Source organism: Corvus kubaryi, unplaced genomic scaffold, assembly GCF_017639235.1.
Source record: "Corvus kubaryi isolate FWS band 111438036 unplaced genomic scaffold, C.kubaryi_AGA036_p1.0 37334, whole genome shotgun sequence".
NCBI classification, from domain to species: Eukaryota; Metazoa; Chordata; class Aves; order Passeriformes; family Corvidae; genus Corvus; species Corvus kubaryi.
This window is the reverse complement of record NW_024581108.1, coordinates 14,529,724-14,547,102: the sequence shown is the minus strand read 5'-3', so window position 1 is coordinate 14,547,102 and position 17,379 is coordinate 14,529,724. Positions and strand designations below refer to the sequence as shown.

Genomic DNA, 17,379 nt, shown 5'->3' with positions numbered 1-17,379 from the left:
GCAGTTACCACTACAAAATGTACAGGACTCTAAGCAAAGTAACACACTCTAAGCACTAAACATCGCAGGCACCCAGACAGAAGGGTTTTATACTTAGTGCTTCATTTGAAGTTTCCTGAACTTCCAAACCAGAACTTTTATTACTCTGCTATGACACTTTTGATTTACATTCTTAATCCATTATTTTTCAAATCAAAAGTCAGAATTAGGATACTACTAAAAACCACCACCTCTGCAAGCTTTTTCTAAGATACTAGGAAAAAAAAAAACAAACCCCAAACCCAACAAAAACAAACCACCACATCCCATCACCCTGCAGGAAATAAACCCAAGCAAAATGCAAGTCTGCCCCCTGTACAATTCCTTGTGCACCCAACTGTCTCTTCTGCTATGAACAAAAAGGGGCAGCTTCCACTGGATGAGGGCTGGAAGTTTTCAATCCTACCTGAAACCACCTCACCTTTTACTAGAATACAAAACCACTGAGCAACCTTCTGAGAAACATGAATATCAAAAATTCTAATGAAGTGTTTTCTAGGATGTCAGACAGAAGGTTGATTTTGTCTGGTTGGGTTTTTTGAAAATACTTTAACAAAGAAAACTCACATAAAGAATCCTAGCTATTTCACACTACTCCTACACATGTATAGTCTTCTAATCCTCTCAAAAACATGACTTGTAAGCAGAGAATGTGAGTATTTGGCAAAGCACTAGCCTGGAAGCCATTGAAATACAACCTTCCATTTTCCAACTGCCTTTACAACTTAGTTTTTCTACTTACACTGTAGGTAAGCTCTGGAAGTCCATCCATCTTTATTTGAGCTTATACAGTAAAGGAATTTCTACAAAAACTTAAATTTCTTCAATGCTTTAGAGCTGTAATCACATTTTACAACTTTAAAAATGTGGTGAATTACAACTTACAATTTACACTTCTGATCAGTTATTTTAATAAAAATTATCTTTAATATGGTTACAAATTATCCAAGGATACTCTCTTCCCAAGTTCACCATTACTTTGAGATAATAACTGTACGTACAAATTATTGTCAACACAACTGAACGTCAAAGAAAAGGGATTTTTTTGCACATTATGACCCAAGAACCTTTGGACATTTAGCCAACTATGTCAAGGCAGCACTGAAATTCAAGTAATAAATCAAATATAGGAAATTTAACATCTACTCAAAGATGTCAAACTGGACTTCTGTCCTGAAATGGGTATTTTAGGTGCACCATTTCCCTAATTGCAAGTAGTTCTGAACTTACACATGGAATCAGCAATTTAGTCAAAGCTTCCCTTCAGTGTAGAAGCTGCACCTGCTTGTTAATATCAAAATTCAAAGGGAACACTTACGGATAAGACTGGTAAATATGAGAAACACAGAACACCTGTTTAAGGAGGGCTGAAAAAGGAAACACCAGCAGATTTTACCGTTCAACATTATCAAGAGTGATTCTAGTAAGAGCAAACTGTTTTGTTTCTTCTTTCCCACTACAATGCTGAGCAATCTTTTAAAAACACTTCCACTATTTTATTATGGAATCCTTTAACTGTATGTCAAGCCCACAGTATATGGGAATGACTTTTAAACAATAAATTTTCTAATTTCAATAGTGGCATACAGATCATTTACTAAAAAATGTCTTCATGTTTAAAGGGAACTGTTATCCATAAGAGACTTTTTGGAGTATTTGCTACTCAAAGGAGTAGCCCCTGAAACAAGGGTCTGAAAAAGGAGATGGACTTTGCCACTGTATTTCTGAGTCAGAAAACAGGTTCACTTTCAAGTCACTGTTCACTAAAAAATACAGTGAAGTGTTCTCTGTGATTAGCAGAGTCATATCACACCAGCAGGAAGCCACTTTGAAAACACTGTTTGGATGGGCATATTCAGGAGTGTTTTATCATTTTCAGATCACTCATACTTGACTAAGTATGAGAAAATTCAAAACACCAATTGCAATATCACAGGAAACTTGTTCAGCTCAGTACTGTTTACCCTCAGAGGCTTGCCACAAGGATTATCAAAAGAGTTTTCAATAGCAAAACCAGCAAAACAGCAGAACTGGTTGGGCTCAACAACTCTGAATTTCAGTTCAGTTCTCTCTAACAAAGTTTAGTGAAATTATCTGTGCTGTGAAAAATCTCAGTCATCAAAGAGGACTTGTAATTCCCATCCTTTGGCACAAGTTAATGGGGACAGAAAATTACAGTACAAATGGTACTGGAGAGCCTGGAGAGCCCATGAACTTGCTGTTGGACAACCTTCCTGCCCATCAGATCTTCCACTGCTTCTTAACATAGTTACCGAGGTGGGGAAAATCACCACCATTTAGCATTACATCCAACTGAATTCCTCTTTTCTAAGAGAAATGCTATCTACCACATCAAGATTCTGCAGCAGAAAGTTCTCATGATTTACACAGTCAAGTTATATAGGTCCAGCCACAAGAACTCTCCTTCAGGCAAAGAACTCAATCCAAACTAGAAAAAGAAATTAAGATGAGAACTGACCTTGTGTTTTTCCTCTTAGTTGGTTGTCTTGGCACTTTTTACATTTTGCATTTTAAGAGCAATTATTTTTATCTCCCAATGTATTTTTTTGGCTCACATTTCTCTTTGAAATTGTTCCCATAAACTCTATCCTAGCACCTTATAACTAGCTATTAGTTAATCTGAGCAAGTGCAAGACTAGTGCAAGCCAGACTTCCCTTTCCAAGATAGCAAATTAGAAAGATGGCTGAGCCCCTGCCAACAAATTACATTATTTAAAAAACAGTAAAAACCACCCACAACTTTGCATTTTAAAATGTGAGCAAAACTAACAGACAGTGAATTGAGAAGAAATAGCTAAATGAAGCAGGAAGAAGAAAAATGGAAAGGCCTATCATCTTAAAAATCTTATGTTTGGGAGTTGTAACTGTTTTAGTCTGATACACTATTATTGAACTAAATAATCATTATATATTTTCTGTTCAATTCATCACTTATGCTGTGCCAAAATAAAGAATAAGGGTAGTTATGTCTTGGCAACTAATTACCAATACAGTGGAAGGTTAGTAAGAGGAATTAAGCATGTTATTAATCTTAAATCTGAATGCTTTTAATATTCCATGAGAAAACTGAGTGCAGTTGGAAGATGGCAAAACAGCCACCAAACCCTCCCATGCAAACAAAGACGCATCCCTAACAGGATGTTGCTGTATTTCTGGTCAGAGATATCTGGGAAAGCACTGGCATTCCTAAGCCCACTGGGGCTCAGTATCCAGAGCTCCACCACCTACGGTGGTCCACAGCCGGACACCATGGACAGAACATGACCTACACGACATCACCATGATTTAAACAGTAATGGCACCTTCTGCCAGTACATAAAATTCACACACTCTTTCCTTATACAGAAAACAATGAAATAATCAACTTAACCAGCCTATTCATTTCATTTTTATAAAAAAAGCTACCAACAACATGTAACCTGCAGTTTAAACACAGCTCAAGTGCTGCAAAGCAAATGCTATTTAAAAAAGGGCACAGTATAAATGGAAGCTAATTATGATACTTTAGTAACCTGAAACACAGAAAACAAGTTACAAGAAAAGAAAATTATATGTAATCTGAAGAGAATTGGGAAACAACTATCAAACTCTAAAAACAACAGCTACATAAAGGAGATCAAAGCTGAACTTCAAAACTTGGGAAATATACTTTTAAACACTCAGATTGAAATATTTAAAAGATGTTGCTTCCCAACAATCAAAGACATCTCCTTAAGTTTGAAGCATTTTTGTAAAGCTGATTACTACCCTCAGTACCATGAAATCCCTAAAAACAACACAAAATTGAAGTCTGTTTCTCAGCAGTATTTGATTCAGAACACATGTGACTGTGGATTTTTATTTTTTTGGGGTAAAAACCCCATCTCATCCAGCAAAATATGCAAGTCTCCTAAAACATTCCACTGTGAATATGGAAGAGAAAAAAAACAACAAAAAAACCCCCTGCACACTTACCCATTTTTTTGTAGTACTCCTCCCAGGCCTTGGTATAGTCAACCTGCCCTGCTGGTGCTGGATTTGGCTGATCTCCTGAATTATATTAAAAACAGTCAAACTAAACTACTGGGGTTTGTTTCATGTATAATCCAAATAATCAACAGAAATTTTCAGTAATGGTCCCACATGACATCACTCAAATCTGACACTATAAACCTTTGTGGTACAAGCACAAATATACTACTAGTGAAAAAGACATGTTTTCAAGATTCAGGAAGTGCATACCACTAGCAATACGAAACACCAAAATTCAAGTGGTAAGCCTCAGCCAGGCACAAAAATTAAAATAACACAACTAAATACCACAACTGTAATTGTCCTAAACCCACTGGAAGTAATGTGACCATTTAAGCAAATGGCAATCAACAGCTTAGCTCATTACATTTTTATTTATGACTGCTCTATATAGTCGTTAAGTCAGCCCATGTTGCAGCAAAATTCTCTTAAATACATTACTCTCATTACTGCTGAAATTAATAAAAGCAATATTGAAGGCTATAAGCAATAGTTTCCCAAGAAAACCAGCTACCTAAAATAAGTTTACCCCATATATGAAGACAACAATAAAAAATAATGGGGTGTTTACACCTCCAGCAACGAGAAATATGTCCATTTCACTCAATAGCTACCTTGTCCATTAGTTTGTGTTGTAGCTGGTCCACCAGGAGGGGCTGCAGGTGGTGGCTGTGCTTGCTGCTGATAATAGTGAGCATAATAAGCTGCCCACGCTGCTGAATTGGGATCTGTTCCTGGCTTACCTATGAAAACAGAATATAAACATTTGTAATAGTACTACTATGAACAGAATGCTGTCCTCAATTAATCCTGTCCTAGGCATTCTTATTTTCCTCCAAAGAAAAATCCATCTCAACAAAATATCCATGTACATCCTTTAAGTATTCTTTCTTTCTAGCATAAACTTTTGATCAGGTTTCAGACTAATGTACTGTACAAAGTGTACTTTCATAAAGCTGGTGAGATAAAATAATTTTAGAACCCTTTCTACTACAACGCCACTTATTAATCTTACGTGTGATAAACAGAAACAGATTTTTCAAGTTTATTTAAACAGTCATGTTAATAAATGGAAACAGCAATGAATCATTCTAGCACCAAACAATTTCAGGGTTTTACTTTTGTTAGAACCTCACGCTAATGACACTGGCAACGGTGGAGGAGGCGTGCCAAATACATATTTCTGAAACAGAAGAATACAAGACTTACTAGGCATTTGCAATGCTTGTCAGTTTAACTTTAAGGTAACAGTAAAATAGAGAAACACACAGCATTTTAGGAACCTGAATCCCCATACATGGCTATTAAGCATCACTGTTTACTTACAGCTTTTTAGTATAAAAAAAAAATAGAAACAGTTGCATCTTCTGCATCTATCTCCATGGTTCCTTATTTTTATCTACATCTAGGCAGGCCAATGATGCTGTTTCCTAGAGTTTTATTTCTCTGTTTTTCACATATAGCCTTTAGGAATGGATTATTCTTGCTGAGTCACAGATTGATTACATTACCAGATTGGCAATCCACAATACCTGAAAATCTATTATTAGAGAACATAGTATGTTTTACACAACCAGCATATATTTGCAAACAGTATTTGCAGTCTTAAAAGAGTAAAAGTATCTGCAAAGAAATGCAGCCAACTGAGGAGAGAATTTCACAAAAGGATATGAAGACAACTGATACTTTAGAATAACTGTACATGGGAACGGAAATATAATCCTCCCTAAACAGGAAACAGGTAGGGCAGTGAATAATGGAAGATGAAGAAATCCCTTGAAAGAGACATTCAAGAAGAAACCCACAACAACAAATTAATGCTAAATGAAATCCTGTGACAAGTCAGATGTAACCACTTCAAATGCACACAGTATCAGAATACAGAAAAAAATGTTAACACACTACTTCCTGTTTTAAATTACACTGCTTCCATCAATAATAGTGGATTTAAACTAACACAGACTATATTCTAAGGTTACCTGCAAATATCAAATAAGCCATTGCTCAATTCCCCATCTCCTTCCCCTTAGCTACTTCTCTAGAGTAGAAGAACACAGAGCTGGATTCATTAAATTTCCAAAGAAATCTGACTGTAGTAACTAGCTCCACTTTCATGTGACAAGGGCAAGCACAGGTCTGGAGAAAGCACCTCTGAAAAAAATACTAAAATAACCCATTTGTTACACTGGAGTGAGTAACTAAGAGAAAACTGTAGAAAATTAATCCAAAGAAATGCTAGTCAAAAGAAACACCAACTTCAACTGCATATATGACAACTTCATTAGATTTTTAAGAGAAGTATTTATCAAAAAAGCAGTTACAGAATCATCAGGATGACATCAAGGGAGTATTTGCCATTTTTTCTTACACAGCCTTTGTGTAGATAAGTAACTTCATAAAATAATAAAGAAGGTGGTGTGAAAAAGGCTGTAACATTTTAATAGTGGTTTTGCTATGCTGAGACCAAGTCACTTTGAATTATTCTACTTCTAAATAATGTCAGCAGGCATTTTTAAATACTGAACTGAATACATGCAGAACTACCTTGCATGGAAGTTTGGGAACTAAACCCAGCAATGGTTCTTTGCAAAGATACAACCTGACACATACATATAGTCCCCTTCTCCACTAATGGATCCTATGTCAGGATGAGTGACTATCAGAAAATATTTGTCATTTATAACAAAAATGATATTGAGATCTTTTGGCTCAAGTTCTGAGAAAACTCAACCTCAAACAAATGAGGTACAACAGACTCAAGCATCTAGCCTTACCATGCCTTCTGCGGCTGATGTTCCATTTCCCCATATCCTCTAGTCCAACCAAAGGATGTAAACTTAAAGAAAAGCAGGATACTACAACTTTGGAAGTTGTAATTAAGTAAGAACTCCCAGTCTTGACAAAGATAAACAGAAATAGAAGAAACAGATTCTACAAAGACGGGTTTCAGAAGAATATACAAAACTATTAAAAGCAAAAGCTCAAAATACACAACCCTAACTAGTTTTACTGTATTAACAGCAAATTACCAAGGTTTTAGCCCTCAAAAAGGACTCAACAAAATACATTTGTGTATATCAGACTCTTAAAAGTAATTCTAATAGAACAAAACCTAGAAACATTATAGCATTAACTGTAAAAAGACAGAGCAGTGAAGACTGTTTAAAATCAGAAGTCATCTACTACTAGAGAAAAAAAAGACATCCTCAATAAAGAACTTTAGCAAAAACATCAATTGTAAGAAAACTGAACTGCACAAAATCAGTGAACCAAGACTTGCAAAAAGTATCATAAATAGGGATGCAGTATCAATAACACTTGTAAAAAAGCATATTCCAACTGTAACAATTAACTTTCAACATCTCACAAGCCACATAGGTAAAATGCAAAACATAAGTAAAATGACAATCAGTGAAGAAAAAATCCAGAAAAATAGGAGTTTTTCAGCTTTATGAGTGTAACACAAGTGAACTGTATAATGCATATACTTGTAAGGACAGAATGGATGTACTTGAAACATACCCACCCTACAGTACAGCTGTGCATTTCTTACCTGGATCTGGTGGGTTAGGTGGCTGCCAGTGTGGATAAGCATTTCCCCATCCCTGTGGAGCATATGGAGCTGGAGGACCACTGCAAAAGACCAGGTCATACACACACAGTGAAAGCCGGTCCCAGGGTCACCTTACAAAGAAGGAAGTCAGCTGAAGCAATACTTACTGAGGCGCAGGACCAGGAGGGCCTGGATTATAAGGAGCTGGATTATATGGTCCCATGGGAGCACCAGGACCTGGTGGCCCAGGAGGTCCATGCGGGCCAGGAACAACACCATGGGGACCATGGGGAACAGGCGGACCCAATGGATTCACCGGACCCTGTAACAAAGGTAGCACAGACATAAAAATACACCTTGAGGTTCTCAATTTTTCAAAAATTTAAAAACATTTATCTGAACACTCTAAGTGAATCGTCTAACAGGTTTGATTGGTTTTAAATAAAGACAGTTACCTGCAGAAAACAGGCTTTTTAGAGTTTGATTAAGCTTAGGACTAGTTACAGTTAAAGGCAGCTGTGGCAGTAATAACAACTAAAAGACTGCATTTATTTCAGTCCCGTCTTGAGGAAGTGAAGGATTTTACAAAAAACCCATGGATTTTTCCACAAGTTGCACTAAAAGCCCCACACTCTAACAACATTATCGGTTATAAAATAAATCAATACACCTAAATCTGACTAACTAAAACTGCTTGTAAGATCAGGAACAAAAAGCCACTAGTGAATTTGATTACATGCCCACATATGCAAACGAAAGTGCAGTGGAACCGAAGGCGTAACTTGGATTAGAACTTTACCCAAATATACTGAGACTGAAAAGCAAAACACACAATTTAGTATCACTGATATCTAATATTCTGTGAATGTATCAAATTTCTCATATGCACAAAACTGGCATTATCAAGAACACACCATAGGATGTTGAAGAGATCAACTGTTTCCATTTCGAGATTTTGTTATGTTTATAGTACTTTAAATTCAGATAGCCATTATTATCAATTTATTATCTGATTATCTGGGAAGGGAAAGGATAGAGAAGCATCCACAAAGGAGACTTGCTTTCACCTCTATTTAGCTCCAATAGTAAACAAAAAAGCAGTTATACACTCACTCCAATCTTTTCTTCTATTAGTTGTCGTGCATAATCTATTTGCTGGGGTGTTCCACGGATAGTAAACATCTTCATGTTCGGATCCGCATTAGGTGGAGGATTTCTTTGAAGTTCTATTCTAGCACCAGACTGTTGGCTTATACTTTTAATAGTTTCACCACCTACAATGCAACATAGAGTTGTTATGACGTGCATTAAAGCAAAAAATACTGATTCGAATCAGAGAAAGTCAACTGCGCAGAAGCTGAAAAGACATGAAAAGGCACCTATTCTTAAAAGCCAATCAAGAACATTCTAGCAATTTAAAAAAAAACTCTTCAGTGTAATATAGAGATTTAATGGCAATAAATTAGTAAAACAAGTTATTTTTTTATTTTAAAGACCACAAAAATGTCACTCAGAAACAACAGCAAAGAATTCCGACAACCTTGTCTGTTTTTTTCCATTCATGTCAACATTTAATATCAGACATGAGTAACAACTGACACACATGGTTATTAGTAAATACACTTAAAACCCAACCTCCCTATAAAGGGAAGGAAGCCCAAATGACAAAAAAGCCCCACAGAGGCTGACATGCTATTTAAGTCCACAATTTCTTGCAGTGCACCAAAACCAGAAAGTTAAATTCCCTGAACTGGCTCCTCCTCCTACAGGATCCAGAAAAGTTATATGTACCATTAGTATACCCAAAGTCTTCAAAACAGAGGTAATTTAGCAATTAAAAATTTTTAAAAAATGACAGAATCACAAAATACTCTGAGTTGGAAGGGACCCACAAAGATGATGGAGTCCAACTCTTATGTGAAAGGCCCATACAGGGATTGAACATACAACATCTGCATTATTAGCATCATGCTAATCACACGCCTCTGTAGCATGGCATTTGTCCAAACAGAAAAGCTGAGTGGTTTTAAAATAACATATAAATGTACATATATAAGATATATTGCCTTTTCCAATGATTAATCCAGTTTTGCCAGTAGGGACAATAAAATTGAACTCCTGTAATCCACCAGGAGGCCCCATGTTCCAGTTGCCTTGGCCTCTACCCCTTCCTCGACCACCAGGTCCTGGTCCACCAGGGTTACCAGCCTAAAAAGAAGCAGCAACAAATGAACATGTGCTATAAAATTACTGCAAACAAATAATGCAAACAGGTTACATGACATCGTTTGTTAAGAAAAAACTGATTCTCTACTCAGACAGTTTTGGTAGTTAAAGCAGTACCTTTTACAGAAGGCCTAAATTACATTTTAGAATATGTTCTGTATAATTCTGTGTATGAAAGATGAAGGAAGGATATAGAAGAAAGCAGAAAGTTTCACATGTACAGAGATGTAATTTTTGTCTGCCTTCTGTAAATGCAGCAGTGGGGCTCATCTAACAATGAGCTTTTAAACACTGATTACAACCAAAAGTCAGAGCATATTAGCTTTCAACACAAAAGACAAGCAGCAGCTCTAAAAACCAGCCATATAGAGAAATGCCATGACTTTGAATCAGTACTGTCACTTGCAAAACTGTAACTGTAGAAGTAAACATTCATATTCCAGGCCAAACTTTGAAGTAGATTCAAATGGCGTAACTAAATTATTTTCTTTAATTATACACACTTTTTGAAAATTTTGGGTCTTTCCAAAGCATGGGCAGGAGATTTTAAAAACTGAACGACGTTACCCAACCTGAACACTGCGAAGGAGATCTGTAATAATTTCTGCAGCATGCTGACATCTGTCTGGAGGCCCTGTGATCTGGGCTATTCTATCGGGAGTTGTTCCATCATCTGGAATAAAAATGAACTATTCCAGTATACGCAATTCAGTAAATTTACACTTAATTCACAGAGAGTTATGAACGTTTTACAAACCTGGCTTAAACTGGATCCTAACACCAGCATCATTCTGGATCTTTTTTATCATCTCTCCATTTCTTCCAATTACAATACCTACAGCAAATCGTGGTATTGGAACCTGGGGAAAAAAAACCAAACCAAGATGCTGATGACACAGATATTCCCAAAAAATCCACACAATGAAAGGGTTAGAATTAATTATAATTGTAAACTAGGGCAAGATCAATGCCACTTCAGGCTTTTTTGAAATGGTATTTTTTAATATCAAGTCACAAGCCTAGCACATACTGGACCAAAGTATCAAACAGAAAGTGATTCTATGTTTTACAAGTTCTCATAGTGGTAGCAATTCCAGTGGATACTATACTTCTCAGAATAAAAAAAAAAAAAGAAAAAAAGAATTTATGAAGTGTCTAAAATTCTAGGAGATGAAACTTTAAGCCTCTCCCCTGATGAACAGTTACTAGGCTGTGACTTGCATTAACAGGTGGACTTGAACATCCTTCTGTAAAGGCCAAAGTCCAATTTCAGTAACATTATAGTATTATATACTCGGCCATAAAATTTACTTGCACATTTGATAAAAAACTCCAGCTACTTGACATTGTTTGTAACTGCTGGAAATGCGAAGTGAATGCCGCACATCATTTAGTGTTGCGAATTCAGAAATGATCGAGTAATACTTACATGCCATAATCACTTCTGAAATCTGGTTAAAAGCTTTCATTGGTATTACCCCACTTAACATTTTAAAGTTAACATCTCAAAATACAGTGAACAAGTTTTTCAACCATGCTTACGTCTATCCCTTCATTTCCTCCTATTCTTGACCCGTATTCGTTGCGCACCTCTCTAAAGCCACCTTGATCACGAATTAACTCCAGCACCATTTCCTTGGCTTGCTAAAAGAAGAATGAAAGGTTGTTTAGGTACTGCAACATCAGAACAGATTAGAAAATGCTCTGAATTGTGAAGCACTCCTTACCTGAACTTTATAAGGGTCTCCAGTTATCCTAAGGGGCTTGTCTGCACCAGTGTTCTGCGGACCATCTTGAATCATGACCATTTTGACACCTGCCCGCTCCTATTTGACAAAAGGGAGGTCAATACCCACTCAAATCCAGATTCAGTACTATCATATTTAAAAGAAGATACAGATATACCTGTAATTGTTTAATTGTCTCTCCACCTTTCCCAATAACTAATCCTGCTTTACTTGCTGGAATCATAATTTCTTGGACTGCATTTCCAGGTCCATCACCATGATGAAATCCAGGTGCAGGTCTTCCCTTTTCAACTATCTGGTCAAGTAATCTTTTTGCTGACCTGTGAAAGAAAATACACGTTTATAAATACTTATTCCTCCAAGTATCACTTGCCCACACCTATCCCGCTTGGAAATAGTCTTAATTTAAAAAGTTTCTGCAAAATAATTATGATTACTATCACTAAGAAATATGAAGCAAACTCAATCAATCTGCAAAAATAACTTAAGAAACTAACTGCAAAATAATAAAACCATCCCAATATTGGAATACAAAAGGTGGTCCTTTACCAAACACATTTAACAAAGTTACCTCCTCAAGGACCCTCACTATAGTTACAAAGCTTAACTCAGAACAAAAGCTGCTGCTTGATTCAGCATGCAAAGTAAGGACATTCGTACTTGGAACTACCACCACAACAGCGGACAAAAGCAAGTATATATTCACCATGCGTTATGTTAGCTGCCATCAGAATAAAATCATGATTACAGTCTTGACATCAGTTAAAAATACTTACTGAACAGACTCTGGTGTTCCAGTTAGCATACATGATCTTTCAGGCAGGCCTCCACTATCTGCAATCATAAAATTAAACCAATTTATCAGTAGTGTTAAGTCAGAAAGAGTTTATGAAGTTAATCACAATACACAAACTACTGCAACTTCACATTCACTGAAGTAGAATAATCTATGCACCCCATTTTGCATTTCTTTCACTCATCATAGTTGAGATTAGTACAAAAAAATTAAACTACACCTTAAATGAAGATTGAGGCAATTAGAAGCCATGAGCAATCTTCTGGACTTCCTGCCAACCGCCCTCTCCATTTCCCCAAACAGACAGGTTAACCCCCCCCCCAGTAGTTACCGGGTGCAATCTGTATTTTACAGCCAGACTCCTGCTGTATGCGTGAGATCTGCTCTCCGCCTCTGCCAATTACTTGGAGAAAGAAAATATAGAAAGATTATTTGTATTATCAGCATCTGCTACCATCCCTCACTGTACTACAAGACCACACACCCATACTACTTACTGAATCCAACCATCCCATCTGGAACTTTGTACTCCTCTGTCATCACAGACCTACAATGTTAAACAAAAGACAATGACCATCCAGAGACCAAACCAGCATTACATTTATACATATTGTCCCATTAAACTAAAGCAAGCTACTGCCCCCATCATCACCCTGGCTTACTTGCCTCCCACTACCTTTGGAAGTGATTATGCAAGCACAGTTCTACATAAGGTGACAATACACAGAAACAACACAAAAGGTTTATGTGTCATACAAATCAGTCAGAAGTTTTCCTTCACCCTCTTTATTAACAGATGTGCAATACAGAAAAGGCTACTGTAGCATTTTAAGTTTCATCTTTATATCCATCAAAGGATGCTGAAAATTTTGGTATCTCAGAACTGTCCAAAGCATATTAATAGTTGGATCTGACTGTTTAGGTAAGAAACGAAGAAAACCATGAAGTTGTAACAAACACAGGTGAGAAATACTCTACATAAAGTTTGAATTATTTGGTCTTAGGACATCCAGGTTTGCTTCTTGTTTACAAGATGGCATCACCCCCTTTCTCTTCAGATCTGCTTCGAACTTCTAGCTATGCTGCCTATGCTGAAGTAGTAAAAACCAGCCAACACATTTTCCTTTTATCAACCTTGATCCACAGCCTAGGCTGTGGAGAAAGGAAGAGACAGCAATGTAGGTACATTTTAAGTGTCTAACTTGGGACTTGCTGAAACTAAATTTCAACAGATCACACAAAGGCAGAATAAATGCTTCATGTGTTGATACCACTTTTTCAGAAAAATTGCTTGAAACCACTTTATTCCAATAAAAATCCTACATAAGATGTAATCTAACTCTTACCTTTGCTGCTGATGCATCGGTGGTAGCTGATTTCCAAAAGCTATAAACAAAGATTGTTAAAATTAAATTCAAACAAGTGGTATAATTTACAATTAAGCTTCTCCCTTGATAACAAAACTCAATTGTATCAAATTTTTGTTCACTTTTAAAAGGTGTTATCAAAAGGTTAAAAAATGATAAAGACTCATCTGTTGCTACCACCCCTGTCAGTTTTACAAAGCTGACTCCCACTGCTTCAACAAGACATAAATCCCCAGCCATTTTTTTGGATCTCATTTATTCAAGTGTCACCTACCATAACACTTTCAAACTGTTGGTCTGACAATGTTACACTTGTTTAGGTTTTTTTTTGGCAACAAAATAAAAATTACTTACAGTCATTCTGGGGAGCAACTTTCTTAGCATCTGGTTGATCTGCAAAATTAAGATTTTTAAAAATTTTTTTGCCAAGAAATTCAAGAAGTGCTTAAACCTTTTAGTGTGAATTGTAAATTTCCAGTGTATTTTAGCCCCCCCTTTTTTTTTTTCCCCTTTCTTTTTTCTCCTCCAATTTCAGGGAGTTGATCATCTGAATAAAAGAAAAAATCTCACGAACACTCAGCACTTGGTTAGTATAGCTGAAAAGATGTTAGATTTTTCCATGTATCTATTCAGTTTAACAAAAGGCAGCTTTCAGAACGCACTGTGTGTAGATAGCTCACAGATACCCAGTCACTGAAACCCAACTAAGACAAGGAACAAAGTTGAGCTTTGTTGGCTGCTCAAGCTAATGATGCTTCTATAGTAAAAAAGAAAAAAAAAATCAAATCCATAAAAAAATCAACAATGACTTAAAAAAATAATTCTGACAATGACCACAAATCTAGACCAAACATCTGAAAATACAACAGTATCACATGGCAATGCAATCTCAATCTGAATGTTGATATGAAATCCCTATCCAAATATCAAGCATTTCATAGCATAAAACTTCACAAAAAAAAAAAGCAGATTCAAAGCAACTACATCACTATCGTCCAAATCCTTTCTGTACAGTAGAGAAATAAAAGGCATCATTAACCTATATCTGAAAAGATAAGACTTCAGATGCTTCCTTCCCACCCCAAAATAAACGCTATATGAACCACCATAATTTATGTGCAGCAAAAACTCAGACACATATTCCAAGAAATATTTGTGTCAATCCAGAAAGATCCACTAGTTTATGTCATGTTTACATACTAAACACAGGTAATAAATAAAAATTCCTGCCTTTAAAAGGAGAGGGCATTCCCTCCCAGTGTGTTGTACTGCTCGGACTTGTCCAAGAGCCATCTACACATAAAATAAAAAGAATACATTACATATATCATCTGAAGCATCATTAGCTCATTTTTGTATATTAAAAACCTCACCTTTCATAGAAAAAAAAACTTTACTGTAGGACACAAGAGCTCCTGACATAAAGCCTTAGTTACATTCTGTAGACTGAGTTTCAATCCTTTTAAAGGAAAAAAAAGGCATTTCTCTTTTGTGAGACCTATAAGAACATTTCAGCAAGCTCAGAGATTTCTTCCTGTAATTTAGCTAGCACTTTGTGTGTATATTAAACATATCAAACCCTGTTAAGTTCGAAGTGGCTGCTCTGTAAGAGACAGAAGACGACACACACGTTTCAGGAGAAAACTTTACTGCAGTGTAAGGCAAATCCAAAAAGCTGCAACAAGTCGTAAGATTTAAGTATGATCTTATCAGGGCTCACACACGCTGTAGGCTGAAATATTAGACAACACAGAAGTGTCTTCAGGATAGAAAATTTACTTTCCAGTGTTTTTTTAAAGTCCTATGCTTTTACAATGAAATGCATTAATACTTTTATTTGAAACAGTGCAGTAATAAAGTTAATGAAACAATCAAGCTCCTGGAGCACTTCCTGCTCTAATTGTAATTTACAAGCGGTAATCAATCCCACGCAACCATGAAAGACTTCAATGACACCTGCACAGTCATTTTGCAGCCTGAATGTTTCTGTCCCTTTCCCCAGCATACATTTTTCTATTTGCAGCATTTAAACTACATATAAAATATTGTAAAACAGGCTTACATTCACTTCAGGTTAGAGCACAAAGGTTTAAAACAAACTTTCCCACTAAACTGACGATGAGAAAGTATGTAATGATCTATGAAGGGAACGAAGTATTTTAATGCTGTGCTATGGAAAAAAAAAAAACCACGAATCCACAAACAAAAACACCACCTGCAGTCTTTCTGGCACAGTGGCCACACTCCACAAAAATAAATGCAGCAAGAACGAGTGCGTACCTCCATCCTCAAGAGGTCTTTTCTGCCCTCCATAACCGTAGTCGTTTGAATTCATTGACGTGCCAGCATCTCCTCCAATTTTCGCTGCAATCTAAACAAAAGGCAGATGTGAGCCGAGAAAAAAAAATTAATTCGGCCCATATTTATTCCACGTCCTCTAGAAGATTTCAGGGATTTAAATAATGCACATTAAAATGACCCTAAATAATTAAAAGCCAAAAGCACTTATGCTCATAGAGGTTTTCTGTTTTAAAGACTTGTGCTCATCCTTCAACAGTAGAGCCTCCCAAATTTTCCTCACCCATTAAAAAAAAAAAAAACAACGAGAATTTGGCCTTTGAACACCAACACTTTTTCCTAAACGAGGATTTTCTTTCTCTACGCGTTCTACGCGAAACATTGTGGTGTCTCACAGAAGCGCCTCACCGACTAAACAACCTCAAAATCCGACTACACCGGGTTATAAAATACTGCCAAAACCGCCACCGCTTATTAAGAAGCGAGGCGAACATTTCGCCCAAGAAGCGATGAAAACATTGCCCGTGGCGCAGAAGCTACAAATAAAACTGCGGGATAAAGAGCTTCCGCAAGGGCCCTCGCTCCGCAGGCCGCGGCGCTGCCCAACCGGTCCGAGCAGGCTGCGGGCGCCGCGGGCACCACAACACGGCCCGCCCGCGGAGCCGCCGCCCTCCTGTCCCTCCGCCGGGCCGGGCCCGATAACGCGCCGCTACTCGCCCGCCGAGATTTCGCCTCCCCGCCGTCGGGAGGGAGCCCGCGTTGCCGCTCCTCTCACCGCCAAATCCCCTCGGGCCGAGCCCAGCGCTGCTCGCGGGCGATGGCGGAGCGGGGCCACAAATACCTCGCGGCCCAGAGCGGGCAGGTAGCGCAAAGAGGGCGTGTAGATAGGACGAAGCTCCCCCCAATACACACACACTTGCGGAGGGACCCCCACTCTCCACAGCCGAGCACGGTGAGGGCGCAGCCCGCTCCTTGTTCCACGGCTCTGATACGGCGGCCTCTAGGCCCCAGGACCCCATTGATTCGATAGAGCCCCACACACACACACCTGCCTAGCCCTCTGCAACGCGTCTTTAAAGGCATCGTTCACTCCTCCAGCCCCGCCGCCGCCTCCCCCGGGCGCGCCCGCAGCAGGAGGGGGCACGGTGGAATAGTCCGCCATGGCCACCCCAGCGCCGCTCCGGCCGCTGCCGCCGCCTGCCAAGAAAGAGAGAAAATGGCGGCGGGCGCGCGCCTTTCACATTCCTGCGCGGCATCGTGCTCGGGGGGAGAGCGCCGAAAGCTCGCGAGATCTCGGGCGGGATTTCATTGCGGGCGCCG

General features: G+C 38.0%; 1 protein-coding gene across 13 annotated transcripts in view; it reads right to left on the bottom strand.

Moving 5' to 3' along the window:
- The window catches only part of FUBP1 (far upstream element binding protein 1), a 43,011-nt gene extending 25,683 nt beyond the window's left edge, over nt 1-17,328 (bottom strand). For 5 of the 13 annotated variants that reach the window (XR_006016478.1, XR_006016479.1, XM_042030413.1 and 2 more), the window contains exons 1-19: nt 17,108-17,306; nt 16,042-16,132; nt 14,992-15,054; nt 14,116-14,154; nt 13,741-13,780; nt 12,892-12,941; nt 12,726-12,797; nt 12,375-12,432; nt 11,756-11,918; nt 11,578-11,676; nt 11,393-11,494; nt 10,608-10,710; nt 10,423-10,523; nt 9,691-9,832; nt 8,738-8,898; nt 7,792-7,946; nt 7,625-7,704; nt 4,686-4,814; nt 4,015-4,089 (exon numbers count right to left, since the gene is read on the bottom strand). Coding sequence is in view for 9 of the 13 variants with exons in the window: in XM_042030413.1 (XP_041886347.1) it covers nt 4,015-4,089; nt 4,686-4,814; nt 7,625-7,704; nt 7,792-7,946; nt 8,738-8,898; nt 9,691-9,832; nt 10,423-10,523; nt 10,608-10,710; nt 11,393-11,494; nt 11,578-11,676; nt 11,756-11,918; nt 12,375-12,432; nt 12,726-12,797; nt 12,892-12,941; nt 13,741-13,780; nt 14,116-14,154; nt 14,992-15,054; nt 16,042-16,132; nt 17,108-17,221 (1,837 nt within the window). In the remaining 4 variants the exon portion in view is untranslated. Of the gene's footprint in view, nt 1-4,014; nt 4,090-4,685; nt 4,815-7,624; nt 7,705-7,791; nt 7,947-8,737; nt 8,899-9,690; nt 9,833-10,422; nt 10,524-10,607; nt 10,711-11,392; nt 11,495-11,577; nt 11,677-11,755; nt 11,919-12,374; nt 12,433-12,725; nt 12,798-12,891; nt 12,942-13,740; nt 13,781-14,115; nt 14,155-14,991; nt 15,055-16,041; nt 16,133-17,107 lie in introns of all 13 variants that reach the window. The other 8 variants (XR_006016477.1, XR_006016476.1, XM_042030410.1 and 5 more) reach the window with 4 other exon arrangements.
- Nucleotides 17,329-17,379: the final 51 nt, after the last annotated feature.